This window comes from Anastrepha ludens, chromosome 4 (assembly GCF_028408465.1).
Source record: "Anastrepha ludens isolate Willacy chromosome 4, idAnaLude1.1, whole genome shotgun sequence".
Taxonomy (NCBI): domain Eukaryota; kingdom Metazoa; phylum Arthropoda; class Insecta; order Diptera; family Tephritidae; genus Anastrepha; species Anastrepha ludens.
This window is the reverse complement of record NC_071500.1, coordinates 121,011,106-121,034,592: the sequence shown is the minus strand read 5'-3', so window position 1 is coordinate 121,034,592 and position 23,487 is coordinate 121,011,106. Positions and strand designations below refer to the sequence as shown.

The window sequence follows — 23,487 nt, the reverse complement described above, 5'->3', positions numbered from 1 at the left end:
TGCAGTTTGTAGGCAATGAATCAAATATTTAGATCAGCCAAAAAACATTAAATAAAATAAGGTAATACAAAATTAAAATAATACAAAACAAATTAAATAAAATGAAATCAAACAAAATTTAGCAAAACCAAAACTACGAAAAAGAAGAAAACCAGAATTTTAGGTTGATATCATCAATGAGATTACGCCGAAATTAAAAAAAATTCTGCCGCGCTATCAGAACAATAAATATTTTATTTATCATTTTGCCTAAAAATACCAAACATCGTTCTTCTAAATACGCCCACACTAATTATATGGATCTATGTTATTAAATAATAAGAAATACAGCAAATAGTGAACCGCCCTAATGTGTTGGCAATGCACCTGTTGGTATGGAAATGCTTTGAAATATGCAAAAATGACGGCATACTATACCAACTTATCATCAGCGTTTTCATCCAGCCACTTCATTTCATGCGATCTCTCAACGATCGTGGGTAACAACACTAAGTGATAGCCGTTTTCAACTCAGTCCGCTGACGGTTGTAGCCAACAAAAGAAGCACAGATTGCGATAAAAATGTGCGCGCGCACCGCATTAGACACATCGGCGGCAAGAAGTAAAACAACAACATTACTCGTGAAACAATTATCGCGTTTTATTTTGAATATTTCTATTTTGTTCACGGTTTTCATTTATGCTGTTGGCGAAGAAGCAGTGCTGGTGCCAGATGACATTGAGGCACGTGAAGTGGTGTCGACAACCGATGGTGAGCTAGTGAAACGTTATCGTGTATGCGCATAGATACTTACACACATACATACATGCATACAAATGTAAAAATGTGAAAGCGAGTTTGTTTATTTAGTTGGTCAGCTTTTGTTGTTGGGTCTTAATACCATAAAATATCTTAATGAAAATTCTTAAGCAGATAATTTGGGATGACACAGACATACAAATATATAAATGGAAATTAATGGGAATTTAGTAAAAGTTTTTAATGGAATATAATAAAGCTTGTCACCTGAGGTAATTGGATCGCATGCCGCAAGCAGATTTCTTTAGTGATGCAACGGGTTCATGGTTGAGAAATAATTTTGGGAGATAAGAAAATATTTATCTTTAATAAAACTTAAAATGCAAAAAATAAGAATAACTTAAACTGAAATACGTAATTCAAAATATATTGTAATAAAATAAAGTAAAATTAAAATATTAATTCTTTAATTTTCGACCATATAATCCTGAAAGTAGTGTTTTTTAAAAGCGCCTAGTTATTGTTTTAAAATTAAAAAAAAGAGTAACTGAAATTTTTTCAGGCTTCACTTTTTCTGTCCAAAATATGGCTCTTACCTTCTGCTCAAATATGAACGAGACGTTATCAATAAAACGGTCCGCGGATGACATCCGGCAAAAATAAATTTTTTGTTTTTTGGTAGGACTGTTATAAGCTTACATGGCAAATTTCAGCTGACATGTCACATAGTTTGTTTTCTGTACTACTGTAAACAAGTCAAGCTCGAGTGTGTTCTTCGAATTCTCTCTTATGACTTCAATTGTCTCAAAATGTTTTCCACGGAGCGGCAACTTGAGCTTGGGAAACAGGAAAAAGTCACATGGAGCCATATCAGGCGAATACGGTGCTTGCGGAACGATATTAACATTATTTTTGTTCAAATAATCGCGAACAAGACGTGATGTGTGAGCTGGTGCATTATCGTGATGCAAGAACCATGACTTGTTGTCCCACAATTCCTTCCTTTTAAGACGAATGTTCTCGCGCAAACGCTTTAAAACGTCTAAATAATATTCAGCGTTAACCGATTTTGCGATTTGTGCGCTTTTCAAGCACAATTTCCTTTACTTTTCCGATGTTTTCGTCGTTTACTGATGTTGCTGGACGACGTTCATGAGGCAAGTTTTCAACCGATGTACGGTCCTCTTTGAACGATTTGTACCACTGGAAAACACGTGCACGCGATACAGCAGAGTCTCCATAGGTTGTCTGCAACATTTTTAAGGCGTCTGAAGCCGAAATTTTGTTGGAATAACAAAATTTCAAACAAATTCTTTGTTCAACTTGAATTTCCATCGTTAAATTCGAAGAACACACTCGAGCTTGACTTGTTTACAGTAGCACAGAAAACAAACTATGTGACATATCACGCTGAAATTTGCCATGTAAGCTTATAATAGTCCTACCAAAAAACAAAAAATTTATTGTTGCCATATGTCATCCGCGGACCGTTTTATTGATAACGTCTCGTTCATATTTGAACAGAAGGTATATGTAATTGAGAACGCGAATTATCGATGTTGAAGGTTGTTCAACAACACTTTGCTCTAAGCAGCAATATTCTCAACAGAAGGTCCAGCTTTTGGTCTGCCAGTCCTTTTTTTATCCTTCACAAAACCAGTTTCTTGAAATTCCAATTCTTTGAACTGTCAACTCAATCGGTTTATTATTTCTACCAAAAAAATCACGATATTTGGGAAATTTTCATATTAAGTTTGAATAATTTTAGCGCACTGTTCCATGGTGCAAAATTATACCTCTACTTGACAAATGTGACATAAAAAAAGAACAATCTAGGAATCATTCCCTACTAACATCTAGACGTCACTTTTGAAAGACCCTTTGTCTTAGTTAACCGCGCAGTAAGTAATTTTAACATTTCAGATTGATGACAACTTTATTAAAACAAAGAATCTTAAGTCACTAGGGATTAAAAAATTCAAGATCGTGCGCGTATTAGACAGAAAAGTTGCGCCTAAGTTTGACGCCCATAACCTAACTACTTTTGGAATCTTGCATCCTGCCTATGAGTTTGCAAGGACGTAAACAAATTAATACCATAAATGCGACTTTTACAAACTGTGACTGTATCGAGTAAGCCAATTTATAACGAGCTCTTGCTTGGAATAACTCCTATTAAAGCTTTTACAGGGTGTGCTTAACAAATGCATATAGTCACAATATTTATATGAATATAAATAAAATTAATAATATTTTACAGAACTTGATTAATAATTTTGAACAGCCTGATATATTTCAAAACAATCAAGAATGTGCCGTGCAACAAGACATATCGTTCATTCCACTTCACTGCGTTTATTCTGCTTCGCGCAGAACTTAGTAAGGCTTTTGATCACTTTGAGTAAGAGGAATTTTTCTTGGGAAATGCCCCCACTGTTTTCCTTGCAAACGCAATGGTGAGTTATCTAAAAAAGTCCTCCGAAGTGTTGGGTATTCAGGAATATTAACATTTTGTGGAACTTCGTCTGCAATTTACGCCCGAAATTAATATTTCTTAGAATTTGGTATTTGTTTTGCTTTTGTTTTTGACAGTTATTTCCGCTGGCGTACATTGCACGTCATTGTCAGTCTATAGCAAATAACAAGTCAACCTGCATTGCACGTCTTTCCAGCACTAGAGATTGATTTCTTCTAATTTATATTCTGAATATAAAAACAATTGGACTCTACACACAATTAAACAAAAGGTTGCAATATTTCTCTCTATTTTGGTTTGTCCTTAAATCCTCTGCATTGAAAAGCTAAATCACTCAGCAATCATTATTGCTCATGAACTGGTATTTAATTCAGAAATTCATATGAAAGAAATATTTTCTTAAATTTTTTACTGTTTTTAAGTTTAATTTATTTGAAGTTGCTACCGTTTAGTTTCAGAATTAAAACCAATTCGAAAAATATTTTCATTTTTAAAAACAAAATAATAATTATTAAATAACAAAAAATTTAAATATGAAAAGAAATTTCATGTTTAACTTCATTTCATTATGATACATTTTTAAACTTTCATTTATAAATTTTTATCTGCTCTTTGAAATCGTCGAAAACTGGTGATTTTCGTCATAAACTGGACTAGTCTCTTGTTTGTCTATTATGAACTACTTCTGCCTAGTTCATTAGTATGATGCTTACCTTCCAGGAGATGAGGTTACTGCTCCAACAAGGGAGCTTATAGCCCTGGTGGAATACTGTCAACAAAAACGTCTCCGGTGTGATGCAAATGCGCACCGCACAGCATGGGGGAGCACAAACATAAATCCAAGAGGTGAGTACCTTCTTGAATTTCTACTTAGGTATAATATATCTATCCTAAATCGAGGCAACGAACAGACTTTCATTAATGCAATCAGGAGAGAAGTCCTTAACATCACTCTCTCCAGTCATTATGTTTTGTCCGAAGTCTCAAATTGGCATGTGTCACAGGAAACATCTATGTCGGATCACAGACATATTAGATTTGATATAGGCGCAACCAAATCACAAATGACAATTTACAGAAACCCCAGAAAAACTATTTGGGACTACTTTCACTTTTGTTCTATTCAGCTTATATCTGAGGTTGAGTTCGAATCGAACGAACTACACTCAAACATAATATATATTTTATATATTTTACTTTTTTGATATACTCTTGCATCAAATTGCAATATTTCCCTAATGCGTGGCAAACAGCTAAAATAATTCCAATTCGCAAGCCGGGCAAGCCAGCAAATGCAGCTGATAGCTACCGCCCTATTAGTCTTCTAAACAGCTTAAGCAAGGTTTTTGAAAAGATTATCAAAAATAAAATATCCCTGTTCCTAGACACCCATAAGATTATACCAAACGAGCAATTTGGATTTAGACAACATCATAGTACGACTCATCAGATTAAACGAATCTATAATCACGTCAAATCAAACTTCGATCACAAGAAATCAACCGGTTTAATGCTTCTTGACGTTGAGAAAGCTTTTGATTCGATCATGATGGTCTTATTTACAAATTAATAAATTTAAAAGTTCCGTTACCACTAGTAAAAATCATAAATTGCTTCTTAAAAAATCTTTACTTTTGCGTGTTTCTGAATGACGAATACTCTGACATGATCGAATTACCCGCTGGAGTTCCCCAGGGATCGGTACTTGGTCCTTTACTGTACATTATTTATTGCTCTGATTTTCCCAAATTAGCCAATTGTTCATATGCTATGTATGCAGACGACATTGGCATATTGTATTCGCAACCAAATCGTAACCAAACTTCAAGATGCACTACAAAACATGGCAGACTACTTGTGTACTTGGAAAATAAAATTAAACATTGGTAGGACGCAAGCTATCTTTTTCACTTCAAGTACAGGTTTGAAATTAAGTAGTTATGATAACCCGCGGGCCAATACCGTACGATATCTGCGGGTGATTTTTGATAAAAAAGTATCTTTTTGCGATCATGTAAAGTACATACAGGAGAAAGTAAATTTGGCGATTAAAATCGTATGTCCCCTAAAAAACAGACGCTCAGTCTTAAGTGATGAAAATAAACTAATAATTTATAAGTCTATATTTCAGCCAATAATATTATATGCCTGTCCAACCTGGAGTAATATCGCAAAGTCGCATGTTAAGAAACTGCAAATCTGCCAAAATAAGGTACTCAAAATGATGCTACGACTCCCATGGCATTTCTCCACCAGAAAGCTTCATTATTAATCAAAAACTAAGATTTTGTCAGATCAAATACAAAATTTGACTAAAAGATTCAAAATTCGTTCCAGTTTTTCGGACAATCTGCTTATAACTGAACTTTCTTAATGTTCAATTAGGCCGTGGTACTTAAATGCGTATAGATTAACCCTAGCTTGTAAGATGTAAAGCGGAGGTTTCTCATAGTAGTTTTTTCCTTCGAAAAAAGAAAAAATTCTGTAAATTGCGCGATAACATAAATATTGTAATGTTTTTCTACTTAATAAACTCTTGTCTTATCTATCTTATAACATCTGCGTTTCACGAAAGTTGTCCAGTAAAAGGGGAAAAGCCACAAAGAAATGTTCCTTGGTGGAATAATACACTTTCCGACCTGCGTAAAGAAACAAGAACCTTATGGAATAGAGCTAAAGTGACGGCGGACTGGTCCGCCTACTCAACAACCCTAACCAACTACAAGAAAGAATTGAGGAAATCTAAAAGGGCTACTTGGAGCAATCACTGTGCAAAGATTTGTAGTCTTCCGGATGCTATTCGTATCCAAAAAGCCCTACTAAAAGATCAGTCAAACGGCATTAGTACCCTGAAAAAGCCAGATGGAAGCTACATTTGGAATCCAGAGGAAACCAGTCAACTTCTGCTGGACACTCACTTCCCTGGATCACTTGTGCTAGACGAGATCTCTGTGCCGGCAGAAACTATTACATCTGCGAGTGCTGAGAACTTAAAACTAGCAAACAAGCTATTCCATGAAAAGCGGGTACAATGGGCGATATCAACATTCAGCCCATACAAATCTCCTGGACCAGATGAGATATTCCCCTGTCTTTTACAGCAGAGTGCACACCATATTATCCCTAATTTGACCAGACTATACAAAGCAAGCTTACTGCTAGGATATTTGCCTACAAAATGGGATGAGGTTAAGGTTGTATTTATTCCAAAGGTAGGGAAAAAACCCGAACAATTGCCTAAATCATACAGACCAATTAGTCTCAGCTCATTTTTCCTTAAAACAATGGAAAAGATAGTTGATCAGTATATGAAGGAAAACAATCTAGCTAACTTCCCACTGCATCGACTTCAATTTGCCTATCAACAGGGAAAATCCACTAAGACTGCAATACACAGCCTGGTAACAGTTATTAAAAGGGCTATTGAGTCCAAACAGATAGCTCTATGTGCATTTATTGCCATATCAGGGGCTTTTGATAACACTTCCTACGAGGCAATCTATAATGCCCTATATCTAAAGGAGGTACCTGAACCCATCACTAGATGGATAATACTCATGCTGAAATCTAGGACGATCAGCACCGAACTAGGAGGAACAATCAAATCTGTCAAAGCCACAAGAGGTTGCCCTCAAGGAGGCGTACTCTCTTTTGTGGACTCTAGTCGTAGATGAACTTCTCCGCAAACTGACCAACCTAGGTTTCCACACCCAGGGCTACGCTGATGACCTAGTAGTTTATGTATTAGGCTGGCATGAGGAAACCATTTCGGATCGCATGCAGCAAGCCCTTACAATAATAAACAAATGCTGCACGGAAAAAGGGCTTTCCATTAACCCATCCAAAACAGCACTTGTACCATTTACCAGGAGAAGGAACATAAATCTAAAATGTCCGACCCTTAATGGAACAACACTTCAACTCTCGACAGAAGCGAACTATCTTGGCGTCAGTCTTGACAAAACGCTTACGTGGAATTCCCATATTGAGAGAGTTACTTCAAAAGCCACAAGGGCATTCTTTGCCTGCATAAAGATTTTTGGTAAGACATGGGGACTAAACCCTAGAATGACCTTCTGGATATTCAACACAGTTGTGAAACCCATAGTCACTTATGCATCTTTAGAATGGTGGCTCAAGGTCAAGCAAAGAAAAGCAGTAAACGAATTAAACAAACTGCATCGCCTGATATATGTTGGTATTACAGGGGCTATGAAAACATGTCCCACGGATGCATTGGGTGTGCTCCTGAACATACCACCGCTTCCAATCTTGATTGAAAGGGAAGCTCGCTCGAGTGCCTTAAGATTAAAAGGTATTCTGAACTTAAAAGTGGGGATATGAAAGGACATTTAAAGATCTTAGAAAACTTCTTGATAGTCCCATTCTTCATAGGGATGATATATTATCACCCAAGCCAATACTCTTCAGGAAATTCCAAGTTATAATTAATGAACGCACAGACTGGAACTAATTCTATCACTTTCAAACCTGGCTCTGATGGGTCCAAATTGGGAAATAGTAGAACGGGGGCAAGAATCAATGGGCTTAAATTCTAAAAATCGATTCCGATGGGACTCTACCCAACAATATTCCAGGCAGAAATATTGGCCATTGAAATAAGTGTGAGAGAATGCCTTAGCAGCAAAATGAGAGGTACTTACATCTACATACTTTCAGATAGCCAAGCGGCTCTAAAAACCCTTCTATCAACAACTATCACCTCTAAATTGGTAAATGATTGCCTAGACCTTCTCAACATGTTAGGAAATCTCAACATAGTAACACTAGGCTGGATTCCGGGACATGAAGGACATGAGGGAAATGAAATGGCTGATGACCTTGCAAAACAAGGAGCAAATATGCAACTTACTGGTCCTGAGCCTTTCTGTGGACTCACAAAAGGCCACATTAATGAATTCCTTAGGAAATGGGAAGAAAGAAAATTTGCTGCACAGTGGATGAACTGTGCCGGTCAGCGTCAAGCCAAACTATTTCTAAGTCCCAACAAAGGAATATCTGACAAGCTACTCTCACTAAGCAGAGTAGATCTGCGTCTTTTTAAAGGATATCTTACAGGTCACTGCAGCCTGAGGTATCATCTATCATTGGTCTATCTGAGACCAATGTCTGCCGCTTTTGCGAAATGGACATAGAAAGCTCATAACAAGTGCTTTGTGAATGTCCTGCGTTGGGCAGACAGAGACTTTATCACCTTGGTGGTATCGAGGTATCTACATGCAATTTTTGGAACAACAAACCTAAAATTGTGGTAAAATTTTTAAAAAGCCTAAAACTCTAGGGTTACAAAAATAGGCCTTTCACAATAGATCAGCTCTGGTCGCAGTGCGTAATGGGCTTCTAATAATAATAATAGTGATGCTGACGCTTACGCAGACAACTGATATATCATAGCACATCGCCATGTTAAAAATATCCATTAAATATCTAGCATATAAGCAAAGCAAACCGTTCCACGGTGTTCAAAATGACCGATCTATCCGGATTTTATTAAAATTCAAGGTTGTGAAATGGCATCAGAATTGTTTTCTCTTCCAGGGATTAGCACTATCTATTTTATCTTGCTTTGCATATTCGACCAGTTGTGAACTTTCAGACATAATAAGTTCTGTGTCAAAGCCTTTTAATATTGCATAATGAAGCTCGCTACATTAGTAAAGAAATTCAATTTTAATTTAATTGAAGTGTTTCAGTTTAAAATAAAAGGAACGAAAAACTAAAAGATGTGGGTTTTAGATATGTATGCATATTTTTTAATTATAAATTGGAATCAAAGTTCACACTTTTAATAACCTTATAAAATTACTTAATGCTAGTCTTTCGGGGAATGGAAATTACGAAATACGGCCGTATTTAAGCTAACCTTTATTTTTTCATTAATGCTATTGTTCGGAGCAGCAGCTAATCCCGTTCCACAACCTACAAAGTAACTTCTTAACTATAGCCAATATTTATAATTTATATAAGCTGGTCACCTTAAAATGTTATGTTAGCTGGTCACCTTAAAATGTCATGTTATATTATTTATCAGTTTTTATACATTCCTTACAATATTCCTTTTCGCTTAACGGCATACAAAAATACAAAGCATACGCAGGCATTTACTTAGCATAAGATATGTATACATAACATTACTTCTCCTTTCGCTTGTCTAATGCAGTTACATATGCACAACATACAAAAATACAAAGTATACGCAGGCATTTACTTAGCATAAGATATGTATACATAACGTTACTTCTCCTTTCGCTTGCCTAATACAGTTACATATGCACATATATATATACGTGCAAATATTCGCAAATAAGCATTAGCAGTTGAACTTGTTATAAACACGGCCACGCAATAAATTAAAAGACAAATTATAACGTGTTAAAAAAAACCTAGTTTTTTATTTCGCGATACAGCTGCCAAAAAATATTGGAAGCTCAACATTTGGTGACCCCGACGTGATCGCCGTGTTTTTTCGCGTTAATTTAATAATTTAAATTAAATAATTTTGAAGTTGCATATTTTCCCGTTGCGGTTTCGAGCATTGTTTTGGTTGTGTACTTAGTGCGGAGTACATAAGACATTAAATAGGACCTGTAAAATAGTGCAATAAACTTATTAACCGGTGGCGAAATTTATTAAAACAGTTGTTCCGGCCAGTTAGATACGGTGCATTTATTTTTACCGTATAACATTGTCGTCGAGTATAACGCACCTATTTTTTTTATACGTGTCGCGCAGCGTTATAGTTAACCTATTTGTTCGCCATGCCATTCAGCCCGGCTACTGGTACACCAGCAAGAGACGATATGTGTGATGTTGGTCCAACCAATGGGCCGACTATGGGTCCGCCTATGGGCCGAGTGACATTTCTGAAGATGAAATCGAAAGCTATACTTAATCGCCTTGAAAGTATAGCCACCGACTTGGATCCTGATAATCTGCACAGTAAGGATGAATATGCTCTCAACGCAATACTGGAATTATTGGTGGAGCTGAAATCCAGTTTTTCGGTCACCCACACAAGTTTGGAGGAACTGGACTTCGAGTCGATTACCAGTGACCTACCCGCCAAATTCGATACCACGCTAGTCAATCTCAGAGCCACTCTGCAACGGGAGATCGGGAAGCGCAGTACTTCACAACATTGCTCAACTTTTCGGATGAACACCGCGGACACACAGTCTATAATTGTAAACGCAAATCGTTCGCGTGTGCCACTACTAACGTTGCCCAAATTTAGTGGGGCTTACACGGAGTGGACAAATTTTCACGCAATGTTCACATCTGTAATCGACAAAGACAGTGAACTGACACAAGTGGACAAGCTTCAACATTTGCGGTCTTGCCTTAGTGGTGCTGCTTTGGACACCGTGGGATCACTCGAGATAAACGACACTAACTACAAAATTGCATTAGAACTTTTACAAAAACGCTTTGATAATAAACGTCTTATCTTTCAGGCACACATCAGGGGAATATTTGAGTTGGACAAGGTGGATTCGTCCGTACACACGTTGCGGGCATTGACAGACAAGGCAATCGCGCACATGCGCGCTCTACAATCAATCGGCTCAAAAGAACAAATATCCGATAGCATCCTGATTCAGTTGATAGTGCAAAGGTTGGACAAGGTGACTCAAGCTAAATGGGAGGAGAATTCGACAAGCAACGACCTACCCTCTTGGAACCAACTAGCTGGATTTTTAGAAAAACGCTGTCGTACACTCGAAAACGTCGAATATGCATTGCAGACACAAGCTAGCATTCCGGTAAAAGTCATCAAAAGCGTGAGTACAAATCCAAGAAAATCTTTTGTTGCTTCGAATAGCTCAGTAGGTAGTTGCGTATTTTGCGAATCCCCCGAACATGTAATTTACCGTTGTCAACGCTACGTCAATTTGTCGCCAAATCTACGCCAGAAAGAAGCTAAAAGGCTCAACCTATGTCTTAATTGTTTGAAGAAAGGTCATCAGATTCGTGACTGCAAATCGGGACCCTGTCGCAGCTGTCAAGCGAAGCATCATACACTGTTACATTTTGATCGGTTATCCATTCCACCAACTACGCAGTGCCAAGCACCTTGCACTACTTCTGAATCGAATGCTAGGACTGCATCATTATCTGTCACGTCCCATGCTCATACTCCTTCTCCTGATGTTGTGCTTCTCGCCACTGCAATTGTTCTAATTAAAAATCGTGCTGGAACCTTCGTACCTTGCCGCGCCCTCCTAGATTCGGGCTCGCAGCTTCACTTCGTTACAACTCGTTTCGCTAACCAGCTACAACTTACTAGGACGAAATCATTGGTCGCAGTCTCCGGCATTGGAGATGCAAGCTTTTCGACTGATGGGTGCTCCGTTGATATAGTTCTGAAGTCGCGGACTTCAGATTTTTGTACAAATATGACTGCTGTTGTGGTGAAAACAATTACCGATAGTCAACCAGTCGCTTCAATAAACATCGCTAATTGGAACATACCCTCAAACATTCAACTAGCTGATCCTGGTTTTAACGTGCCCCAGCGTATTGATCTGCTCATCGGAGCAGGACTTTTCTATGAGCTACTTTGCGTAGGACAGATTCAATTAGCACCTGAAATACCATTACTTCAAAAAACTCGCCTTGGCTGGGTTCTGTCTGGCGGTAAGCAACAGGCCCCCAAACTTTCAACACTCGTAGCAAGGCACAGCTCAACTACAGATATCAGTATTGATGATCGGCTGGATGATTTAGTCCGGCAGTTTTGGGAGATCGATCATGTCGTTGAACCGATTTCTAAAAATTCTAAGGAGGAGCTTGACTGTGAGTTGCATTTCAAGCAAAATTTCATTCGTTTAGCCTCAGGCGCATATTCGGTTCGCCTGCCAACAAAGCTAAATTTAGATTCGTTAGGTGAGTCGTACTCACAAGCTCGACGCCGATTTCAAAACCTAGAAAGAAAACTCGTACGTAATCCTGAGCTCAAGGCAAAATATTGTGCATTCATGAAAGAGTATCGTGACCTCAATCACATGTCGTTAGTTCCAAACTCTGCTATCCATGAGTGCAAATATTTTCTGCCGCATCATTGCGTCATTAAAGACGAAAGTACTACAACAAAATTAAGAGTTGTTTTTGACGGTTCTGCAGCTACAACCTCGGGTTTATCACTTAATGATTTACTCATGACTGGACCAGCAATTCAGCCCAAACTTTTCAATATTTTAATTCGTTTTCGTACGTTTCCGATTGCACTCACTGGAGACATCTGCAAAATGTATAGATGCGTCCGGATCTACCCACCGGATAGCATGCTCCAGTGTATATTGTGGCGTGATTCTCCTGAAGATGACTTAAATATATATAAATTAGACACTGTAACATATGGAACTAAATCTGCAGCATTCCTAGCGATTCGTTCAATGCACCAACTTGCGTCGGATGAATCCTCAGTTTATCCACTTGGTTCGCAAACCATCATTCGAGACTTTTACGTGGACGACTTAATAAGTGGTGGCGATACTTTGGAAGAAGTAGAAGAAATCAAACGACAAACAACGAATATTCTCGCTCGAGGTAACTTCCAGCTAAGAAAATGGTGTTCCAATAGTCCAGATGTTCTTCGTAATATTCCTGATACTGATAAACAAGACTTGCTTAAGTTTAATGACGGCAGCGACATCACCAAGGCATTGGGTTTGATCTGGAAGCCGTTTGATGACAATCTGCTATTTTCGTTTACGTCGCAACCTGAATTTTGCAAGAACTCCAAGCGATCGGCGTTATCTACGTTAGCTCGCTGTTATGATCCGCTTGGACTCATTGGCCCCACTTTGACCAGAGGAAAAATTCTTTTACAGCGCATGTGGAGGGATAAGCTGGAGTGGGATGAAAGCTTACCGCACTCACTGAACACTGCTTGGTCTACATTTCGCAACGAGTTCGTCGAAGTGCAGCATTTATCATTCCCTCGGTACGCACTGCAGCCTGGAGCCACCGTCGAAATTCATGCATTTTGTGATGCAAGTATCGAAGCATACGGTGCCTGTATCTACATTCGTTCGATAATGGATGACCGCGCGCAAGTGCATCTACTGTGTTCCAAAGCTCGCGTCGCTCCATTGAAGATACTTACGATACCCAAACTGGAACTCTGCGCTGCTGCCTTGCTTGCGGAATTAGTAAATGGGATATTCAAAATGAAACTTTTCGCCGGCCGCTTTCACTGTTGGTCGGATTCATCGATTGTGCTTTCATGGCTGCGTGAAGAGCCATCTAAATTTAATGTGTTTGTTGCTAACCGGGTAAGCGCGATACAGCAACTTACAGAGGGTATGCAATGGCATTACATTCCTACAGAATTAAACCCTGCTGACATTTTGTCGAAGGGAGCCTCACCAACGACACTTTCACAATCTCCACTTTGGATGCACGGGCCTTCGTTCTTGCGAGAAGTTGACAACAATTGGCCCCAATTTTGCGCACCTAAAACTAAAATTATAGAACTTCGACAAAAGGTGTTGCTCTTGTCAAATGATCGAACCGACTTAACACTATCCTTTAAGTACATAAATTCGTTTGGCAAGATGCAACGTATTTTTGGATATGTAAACAAGTTTGTAACAAGCAGATTCTAACCAAGAACTTCGCAACTCACGTTTGAGGATATTCATCGCGGTACTCAATTGTTGATTCGCATCGTTCAAAGGGCGCAGTTGTGGTCCGAGTATGTGGCCTTGAAAAACAATAAGTTTGTTCACGCCTCAAGCCCCATCGCTTCGCTGTCGCCATTTTTAGATGATTTTGGCCTTATTCGTGTAGGTGGCAGACTAAGACATTCAACGCTCAGCTTTGAAGCACGTCATCCATGCATCCTTCCAAGGGATCACCCACTGACATTCGCCATAATAACACATTATCACCGTAAGTACCACCATGCAGGTCCGCAGTCCTTGCTTGCTTCTCTTCGCATGCAGTTTTGGCCCATAGGAGGAAGGAAAACTACTGCGCGAGCCATACGAAGGTGTATCATATGTTGTAGATCAAAACCGCGTCTTCTCGAGCATATCATGGCTGACTTACCTAAAGAGCGCATTCAGACTACACGGGCTTTTATGATAACTGGGGTAGATTATTGTGGCCCATTTTATTATAAGTCTGAAATTCGCAACAAATCTCCACAAAAATGTTACTTGAGTGTCTTCATCTGCTTTTCAACAAAGGCAATTTGGATAGAACTAGTAAAAGACCTTTCTACTGACGCCTTTTTAGGCGCTCTCAAACGCTTCGTCGCTACGCGCGGCATACCTAGCTGCATCTGGTCAGACAACGCCACAAACTTTGTGGGCGCTAGAAACGAGTTAAACGACTTACGAAATTTAGTCCTCAATGAAAATCATCGTAGCGCAGTTAATAACTACTGCATTAGCAATGGATTTGATTGGCGCTTCATACCGCCTCGTTCGCCGCATTTTGGGGGCCTATGGGAGGCAGCGGTTAAAACAGCCAAGCAGCATCTATATCGTTCAGTTGGGTCCTCAATTCTTGGATTTGACGAATTGCGTACTTTGGTATGTCAAATAACAGCTATAATAAATTCGCGACCTCTTGTTCCACTTTCAGAGAATCCAGAAGATCTTGATGTGCTTACGCCAGGTCACTTTTTGATTGGTGGCCCACCAACCGCTTTTCCTGAACCTAATCTTACGTCGCTGAATTATAACCGGCTCAACCAATGGCAACGCGTATCCTACATTCAACAAATTTTCTGGAAGCGTTGGAGTCAAGAATATCTGACTATTCTCCAGCAGCGAGTTAAATGGCGGACGCCTCAGCCTAGCATCCAGGTCAACGACATTGTGTGCATCAAAGAGGAAAACACGGCTCCACTAAAATGGCCTTTGGCACGGGTAGTTGAACTCATCACTGGAGCTGACGATGTTGCACGAGTAGCCGTCTTGCGTACACCTACCGGCATTACACGTAGAGCTATCAATAAGCTGTGCGTCCTTCCTGTAAATGCTTCTGTTGAAAGCCCTGACCTTTCAACGGGGGGGAGGATGTTCGGAGCAGCAGCTAATCCCGTTCCACAACCTACAAAGTAACTTCTTAACTATAGCCAATATTTATAATTTATATAAGCTGGTCACCTTAAAATGTTATGTTAGCTGGTCACCTTAAAATGTCATGTTATATTATTTATCAGTTTTTATACATTCCTTACAATATTCCTTTTCGCTTAACGGCATACAAAAATACAAAGCATACGCAGGCATTTACTTAGCATAAGATATGTATACATAACATTACTTCTCCTTTCGCTTGTCTAATGCAGTTACATATGCACAACATACAAAAATACAAAGTATACGCAGGCATTTACTTAGCATAAGATATGTATACATAACGTTACTTCTCCTTTCGCTTGCCTAATACAGTTACATATGCACATATATATATACGTGCAAATATTCGCAAATAAGCATTAGCAGTTGAACTTGTTATAAACACGGCCACGCAATAAATTAAAAGACAAATTATAACGTGTTAAAAAAAACCTAGTTTTTTATTTCGCGATACAGCTGCCAAAAAATATTGGAAGCTCAACAGCTATTCGCTGCGATCGTAAAAGTGGAACATTAGCTAAAAACTTCTGGAAACAATGTGGGCTACCAAACGAGACTTATTTGTGATATGGTACGAGTCCTTTATATTTGATAATATTGTCTGCACGATTAAATATTGTATAATGAGGACCAATGCCGAAATATAGGTATGAGAATATGAAGGGAAAAAGTAGACTTCTATTAAAAAATTTTATGAAAAAAAAAACAACGAGTAGGTTAGGTAGCCCTCTTTTGTTAGTTGATTTGACATTTAGTCCTAGTCGACAGGAAAAGGAGTTCACACATTTCATATTCAAAACACGAGTTTGTAAAGTTTTTCCATTACTAACCAATCCTCTACTGATGAGTTCGCTGTAGCGGCGAGCTCCCATCTATATAGGTATAACTGGTAAACGAAATATGCCTAAGGTTCTTTCGAAGATGAAGTCTAGTGAAGGTAAATTTAGACTTGTCTTTGTTCAGATGTCCAAGTACCCATTATGTATACACAGAAGTCTAACTAAACTAATAGTGGCAATACAGTCAGCCACTTTTTGCATCAACCAGAACTAGCATCCCAATTAACTGGTGTAAGCGAAGGACTGACTTATAGATTCACCGTGATTTTACGATCCATTTCCTGTGGATATCGAATTAATATTGACTTTTTCGACAATACGCAAAAATAGCGGAAATCTTTCTTACAAATTGCTCATAGTTCCTTATGCCAAGCTCTGCATATAAAATTTAACTCACGAAGCTGACATTATAAATGCTGTTCCACTTCCAATTGGGCAAATGTCAGAAGAAGTACTGGAAGCTAAAAACAAAGACTTCTGAAATTATCTCGGGAAGGAAAATTGTTAAGACTACTTCCTAAATTACGACTTGGTGGTTACCGAAAAAATAAATGGTTAACGGTACTCACTATAGTTTTTGATTCAGCTAAGCAGAAAATCGGACGATGTTCACTAGAAGATTATGTGACAGTGACACACTGCACGGGGCGTAGTACGAGATGTGCAAATACTTTAGTTCAAAATGAAAAAAAAAATCTGTCAATTTACAAATCAAACAAATGCAAATGCCTCAATACTCGTTATCTCTTTTATCGAAGAAAGTGCATAAGAGGAGCTCGGAAATAATATTCAAAACGAAATTATCAACTTTACGGCCATCAATTGGGGTGGAGTAGTCGAAAAATCGAATCAATCGCTTCACACGTTCTTATGGTGGGCATTTCAGACATATAGGACCCATAAGTGTACTACATCTGGCTTACTTTTCAACCAGTTATCTCTTCTATTAAATATCGCACAATAAATACAAAAGGGTCACAACTCAAAATTTTCCACACTCGAGCTTGACTTGTTTACAGTAGCACAGAAAACAAACTATGTGACATATCACGCTAAAATTTGCCATGTGAGCTTATAACAGTCTTACCAAAAAAGAAAAAATTTATTTTTGCCATATGTCATCCGCGGACCGTTTTATTGATAACGTCTTGTTCATATTTGAGCAGAAGTACATTTTGAGTTGTGACCCTTTTGTATTTAGGGTGCGATATTTTATTTAAATACAAAAAATTAATGCTATTTGAATATATTTCCCTAAATGAAATAAATCTAAATGAAATAAATCTTGCTTTTTATTTGCTTTTAGGTCCTCCGTGCTCAATTCATGTTCAAAAAGATTTGCCTAAGACCAACCTACCTCAACCGTTATACTTGAGACCGAACTCATCGAAATATTGGTTACCAAACGCCGATGGCTTCCTACAGATACCACGCGGCCAAATAATAGAGCTTACGTGTACCGGCCCTTTTGCGAATGCTTCTAGGGAGGATAGGCCACGAAACTCAAGCAAACAACAGCGCACACAAAGTATTTTTCCTCGCTGCTTCAAAGGCACCACTTTCCTGCTGAACGATACCAAATATGAATTTCGTGACTTCGTATGCGCGCGGACGGTCAAATTAGGCGTCGAACGTACACCTCAGCCTTGCGCCAATAATACCGCCCAGCTATATCGCATTGGTTACAATCTGACAAAGGACCGTTTTGTCGAAACTATGCAGGCTTGTTACGATGTTTATGAACTCTGTACATCCCACGTCTGCTACACGCTCGGCCCTGCTAATGCGCACTTTCAGCGTGGTGTGAAGCGTTGGAGCTTTTGGAAGCCTGATTTTTACGGCTCAGTTGATATGAATTTCCTTTATATTCGGAAGAATCAGCTCTTACAGGCCGCAAAATTGTTAGGCAGTGACGAAGAGGCACTGCAATATTTCAATGGCAGGTCAAACTTATTTTCACGTGGACACCATGCTGCCAAAGCAGATATGATCTATGCGTCGCAACAGCGTAGCACGTTCACTTTTCCAAATGTGTCACCGCAATGGCAACAATTTAATGGCGGCTCATGGGCATTGACGGAGGACAAAGTGCGTTCGTATGTGGTCAAGGAGAAACTGGAAGTGATTTGTTGCACCGGTACGTTGGGGGTAATGGACTTCATTGTGGGAAATGTGAGTCGGCCATTCTACTTGACCTACGATGAGAACAATAACGGTAGACACCCAGTGCCGAAGCTATTTTTTCGCACCATTTCTGTTGTTGGCAACGACAGAGGCATCGTGATTTTGGGCGTAAATGTGCCATATGTAACCATGGATGAAATACGGGAAAATTATATTATTTGTGAAGATGTGCAAGACCAGGTGCCCTGGTTGAGCTGGATGCAGAATAGTGGGAAGAAATTGAAGCAAGGTTACTTGTATGCGTGCCGAGTGGATGAGTTCGTGAAGGCGGTGCCCTCTTTGTCAGAGTTGTTTCCTAATGTGACAGAGTTGCTGGTATAGAATCGAGATGAAATGAATTGATGAGTTAAAGGAAATTGTGCTTTACTGGAAAATATAACTCATATTATTTATAATTATTTATTTATTTAAAGAAACATTAAATTAATAAAAATTTAGAAATGGAATACGAAAAACTTAAAAAAAGAAGAAGATTTCTGTTTGATCAAATATTCACCAGCAAGGTTTTCCTAAATTATTTGCTAGTGGTGTATATCTACAACTGCGTTGTACAATTCTTCGAACTTTTTTGTCAAAGTGTAAAGTTTTTAGGTCATATTTTGAACCGTGACCTTAGATGTGTTTTTAGCTGAGTGATTAGCTAAGGAAATGTGGGAGATCGAGAATAGCGGAAATATTTCCTGAGCTCAGCTCTTACACAGCTGTATCTGTTCGTACTTCAAATGCTTGCGGAGAATGGAGACCAAATACTCTTTTTAAATTGATTTAGCCTTATAGCTCAGGGAGCCTTGTAATGGTCTTGCTCTAGGGCAAGCTCACGATGCAACGGTTGAGTGTGAGGTGCTCGCTTTGATTTTACCATTACCATAAGCCATCGCAACATCTTGGAAGGATATTTCAACCCCATGAAATGAGTGATAGCTCTATCCCACTTTATGTTGTAAAATCTTGTGAAATTGAACCATTTATGCTCACGGAAATAATTTCTCAAATCTCCAAGCTGAAAACGAAGTAAAGGTTTTGACCTAATCCGCGTTGGGTAAATTAACAATGAATTCATGCATTCCTTTAAAATATATAACATTGAAATGGCAATTCTAGGAAATTATAATGATTCCCAAACCAGAAAAAATACAAATAATACAGTCTCTTATCGCCCAATCTCATTACTTAGATTGCTGGAAAAACTTTTTGAGAAGCTATTTGCCACCCGCTTAAAAGAAATTGTTGCGCTCGAAGAAGCCATATTCACCAAGCCTACTCACCAATTTGGGTTTGGAGAAAAACATTATACGGTAGACCAAGTGCATGGACTAGTCTATAAAATAGAAGAAAGTCTGGGGCAAAAATGCGGCTGCTTCGCCACTTTCCTCGATGTCGCAAAGGCGTTCGACAAAGTCTGGCTCGAGGGACTAATCTACAAACTTTAAACAATACTTCTGACGCAGTTTACATATCTACTAGTAGCCTACATCAATGACCAATATTTTCGAATAGCGCATGGACAGGCACGGTCGAACATAAAGAAAATTACATAATGCAGGCGTCCCTCAAGGCAGCATACTCGGAGCTATTTTGTAGTTGTTACACGCTTCAGATATTCTCGTTCCTGAATCCAGCTAAATCGCAACATTTTTGTACTCTCCGTTGGTGATAATGAGCGGGCATCAAATGGAAAACTACAAACATCGATTGTTAAAATAATGCAATGGACTGGAATGTGGAACATAAGTCTGAAACCAAATCAGTGCACATAAACTTTAGAAATAAAAAATCTCCAAAAGTAATTTACAATCAGATTATTGAACCAGTATGGACCTACGGCGTGCACATCCATCTCCACACACAAAAAGTAAAGTTCTAAGCTTTCATAATAAGGTGCTCCAAAATATCGTCGTTTATTCGGAATGACGATATACACAGATATTTGCAGATTAACACAGTCAACGACTCAATAACCTCTTTCGCTGCTAAGCATCCTAAAAGAATACAACAGCAAACCAAAGTTGGAGCTTCCACTCTGCATCGAACCAATATATGCAAGAGGGTTGAAAAGGAACAAGCCAATGGACCTTGTGGTTAACCCATTGTTATAACATGCCCATTGAAAAGAACAAAAATATCACTTGCTAATTTTGGTAACCAGGAGGAAAAGCATGAAAAGTAAATAAAACAAAAAAAACACATTTGACAAACAAAGATTGCAACTTGCGGCATCTCGCAGGATGTTTTTTTAAGAACTCGAGAGCTGATAAATAACACAAATATTTTTGGAGTGAATTTTTTTATTATATCTTGCTAGATAACTCCCGGCATTTATTTTTGAAACAATATATACAAAAATTCTATCAGCACTGTTTGCCATTTACCATATCACCAGCTCTATCCTTCCTCTATTCGAAAGAAATAAGGACAGATGATGCCGCCGATTCTCTATGAACTTCGCGAACAGATTTAAATTAAGTAAATTTCCACAATTTGGAAGCGTCATGGAGCTGAATGCCAAATTTACATCACACATGGTGTACCTATCATATTATAAAACTGGCGCTTTAAATAATTTTTTTTTTTTGGATGTCATAGAAATTTTCGTTTGCATTCAAGACATGCCTTTTTTATCCTTAAAACGCTTAAGGATCAGTAGACTCAAAAACAATTAACATTCAAAAGTCTCGCAGCACAAGATCCAACAAAAAGACGGAGGGTTGGATTTATTTGAATAGATCTGATCTCGAGGAAATGTAATATAAAATTCCTCAATTTGTGAAGCCATCATTGAATGGTAGAAGAAAGATATAGCGCCAAATATTTAGGTGTAATTCTTGATAAGAAACTAAATTGGAACACGAATGTAGAGGACAGGTTAAGGAAAGCTACTAAAGCTCTATTGCCATGAAAAATGCCATGGAACGCAAGTGGGTCTTTCTCCGGCCGGGCATCTCTTAACGAGATGACGAAATATTTTCGCATCCATTTGATATGGATACCAGGGCAAAGTCGTATAACAGGGAATTGTAAGGCAGAGAAATTAACGAGCGATGGCATTACCACTTCCTTACTCTTGGTGTGGGAAATTTGGCCAAAATGGGGCATCAAGCACTCAAAGTTCGGACAAGAAAAAACGTCTCTATGTTAGTTGCTTTGATCACAGGCCACTACCTCCTGGTTCGGCATCAAAGATTGAACGTACATCATTTCGACTATTACAAGAGCTGATGAATAAGAAGGAGGAAGAGTATGTAACGCATCTTTTCTGTCCCTGTCCTACGTGGCATGCCACTAAGTTTATACTGATGACCCTAGGGATATAAGTGTCAGCCAGATCAATGGGCTTGCACTTACAACAAGCAGACTTTTTACTCCACGGTTTGGGTGTTAAATGAAAGGTTCTAATATTTGTATGAGCTGGACACAGAATTTTCGGATTATATTATCTGTGAATGTATGGCTAACGCTAGCAAAGACCTGAGCTCCCAGGTAGAGTGACCAATCAAAGCACAACCTTTTTTTATACAGCGTTCATTAACTATACAGCGTACAATAACTTATTAAGAAGATCTGAAAATTTACTTCTTATTTAATTTCAAAGATTTTTTTACGAAAATATAATTCATTCTACTACAAAAGCCATACAAATCCAGATTTCAAACTTAGAGCAAATTAAAAAAAAATCTTCTATATTACAAATTACAAAATAAAAAATATTTCTAACATTTTTATCGAAATTTTCAGATTTCAGATTTCAGTTTTTCATAAAGTGCAAGTTTCAAGTAGCTCAAAAATCGTGTTGATTTTTGACAATTTTTTTGTGCTGACGCTACAGCGCATTTGCTCCATACAACGAAAGCTCGACATTTTTTAATATAGAAGAAAACATCAAACACAAAATGTTTCTGAACATTCCGATTAAAAAGTGTGAATCTTTTAGGAAAACTTGTGGGAGGTTTTTATTTTTGAAGTGAAACTTCTTTAGGCGCATCGGGGGCCCCAAGGCAGATTGAAAATAGGCGAGTGAAACGGTAAGTTCGGAGCGTTACCGAAATCCGTCAAATGGGCGGGGCCAAGGAGCAGCTGCTCCTTCCCACTCCCGCCTATTCGCTCTCTCTGTCACTCTCTCGCGAGAAATAATATGAACTGAAATGTATATAGCACACAAGTAAGCATTGAAGTAGACTGGCGATATGCAGGCAACCGACAATCGACAACCGACAACGGGTATTATAGATAGCCATAGCCCGTGCAAATGAGTGCTGTGTGTGAGTATCAGATAAAGCGCCGATTGAATGTGTGTAAGCGGAAAAGCAATAAGAAACTGCTGTGAAGTAAATAGATGGTAGGTATGGAGGAGACGAAGCGATACAATGAGTGCGTTTGCCAAACGAGTGACGATAGTTGAAGTAGAGGGTTGTAAAATGACATTTCAACCGTTTCGGTGATCAAAGCAAATTGATTAACGCGCCAAAAGTAGGCAAAAAATACCATTGGAAGTGCAAAGAAATGTCAGCGTCAAGTGCAACACTGCACCCAAGTGTCAAATTTGAAGCTAATAAGGACAAAAATAAATAGTACAAATTTATGTGGAGTGATATAGAAAAAAAAAAGAAAACCTGAATTTAACACGAGAGAGGGGGGAGAGATCTAAACCGGGGCTCCCATGCATGGAACAACCAACTTAGAAGTTTCACATCTACCGTGCGTGAGTCTGACAGACCCTAGTTTTTTTATTTTCTTTTATTTTGTAGTTTGCTAAAGTTAGAAAATTCTCGGAGCTTCAAATAAGTTTGTGCCCTAGCGTACAGTGTATTTATATTGGGCCAACTGCTAATGACTTAAAGCCCGCATTATACTCTCGTTATATTAGTACTATTAAAAATAATAAAGTTACAAGTAAAGAAAAAGTAGAAAAGAGAAGGAAGTAGAATTAAAATAAGACCGTCGTGAGGAAACTTCCAAACAGAATTAGAATAATGTGGTTAATTTGCACATGTGAGCCGGAAGTATAATAGTCCATAAGTAAAGCAGCAATGCCAAATCCCAGCCAAATAAAGCACAGCCAAAAGAAGAAAAGTGAAAAAGCAAATACCAGAATACGAAAAGCAAATATCAAGGCCAACAGCCAACAAAAGAAAG

At 38.5% G+C, this 23,487-nt stretch overlaps 1 protein-coding gene across 1 annotated transcript; it reads left to right on the top strand.

Annotated features, from left to right (window-relative positions):
* The first annotated feature begins 533 nt into the window (after positions 1–533).
* Positions 534–18,794, top strand: LOC128860910 (uncharacterized). The gene is made up of 2 exons (XM_054098705.1): positions 534–751; positions 17,480–18,794. Exons 1-2 carry the CDS (start codon positions 562–564, stop codon positions 18,676–18,678), a joined length of 1,389 nt encoding a protein of 462 aa, XP_053954680.1. The 5' UTR covers positions 534–561; the 3' UTR covers positions 18,679–18,794.
* The last annotated feature ends 4,693 nt before the right edge of the window (positions 18,795–23,487 follow it).

Bases quoted from the DNA above. Each gene is read 5' to 3' on its own strand.
- LOC128860910 (XM_054098705.1), top strand. From the start codon at position 562: ATGTGCGCGCGCACCGCATTAGACACATCGGCGGCAAGAAGTAAAACA. The intron at 752-17,479 runs GTGAGCTAGTGA...ATTTGCTTTTAG, and splicing joins AGTGGTGTCGACAACCGATG to GTCCTCCGTGCTCAATTCAT.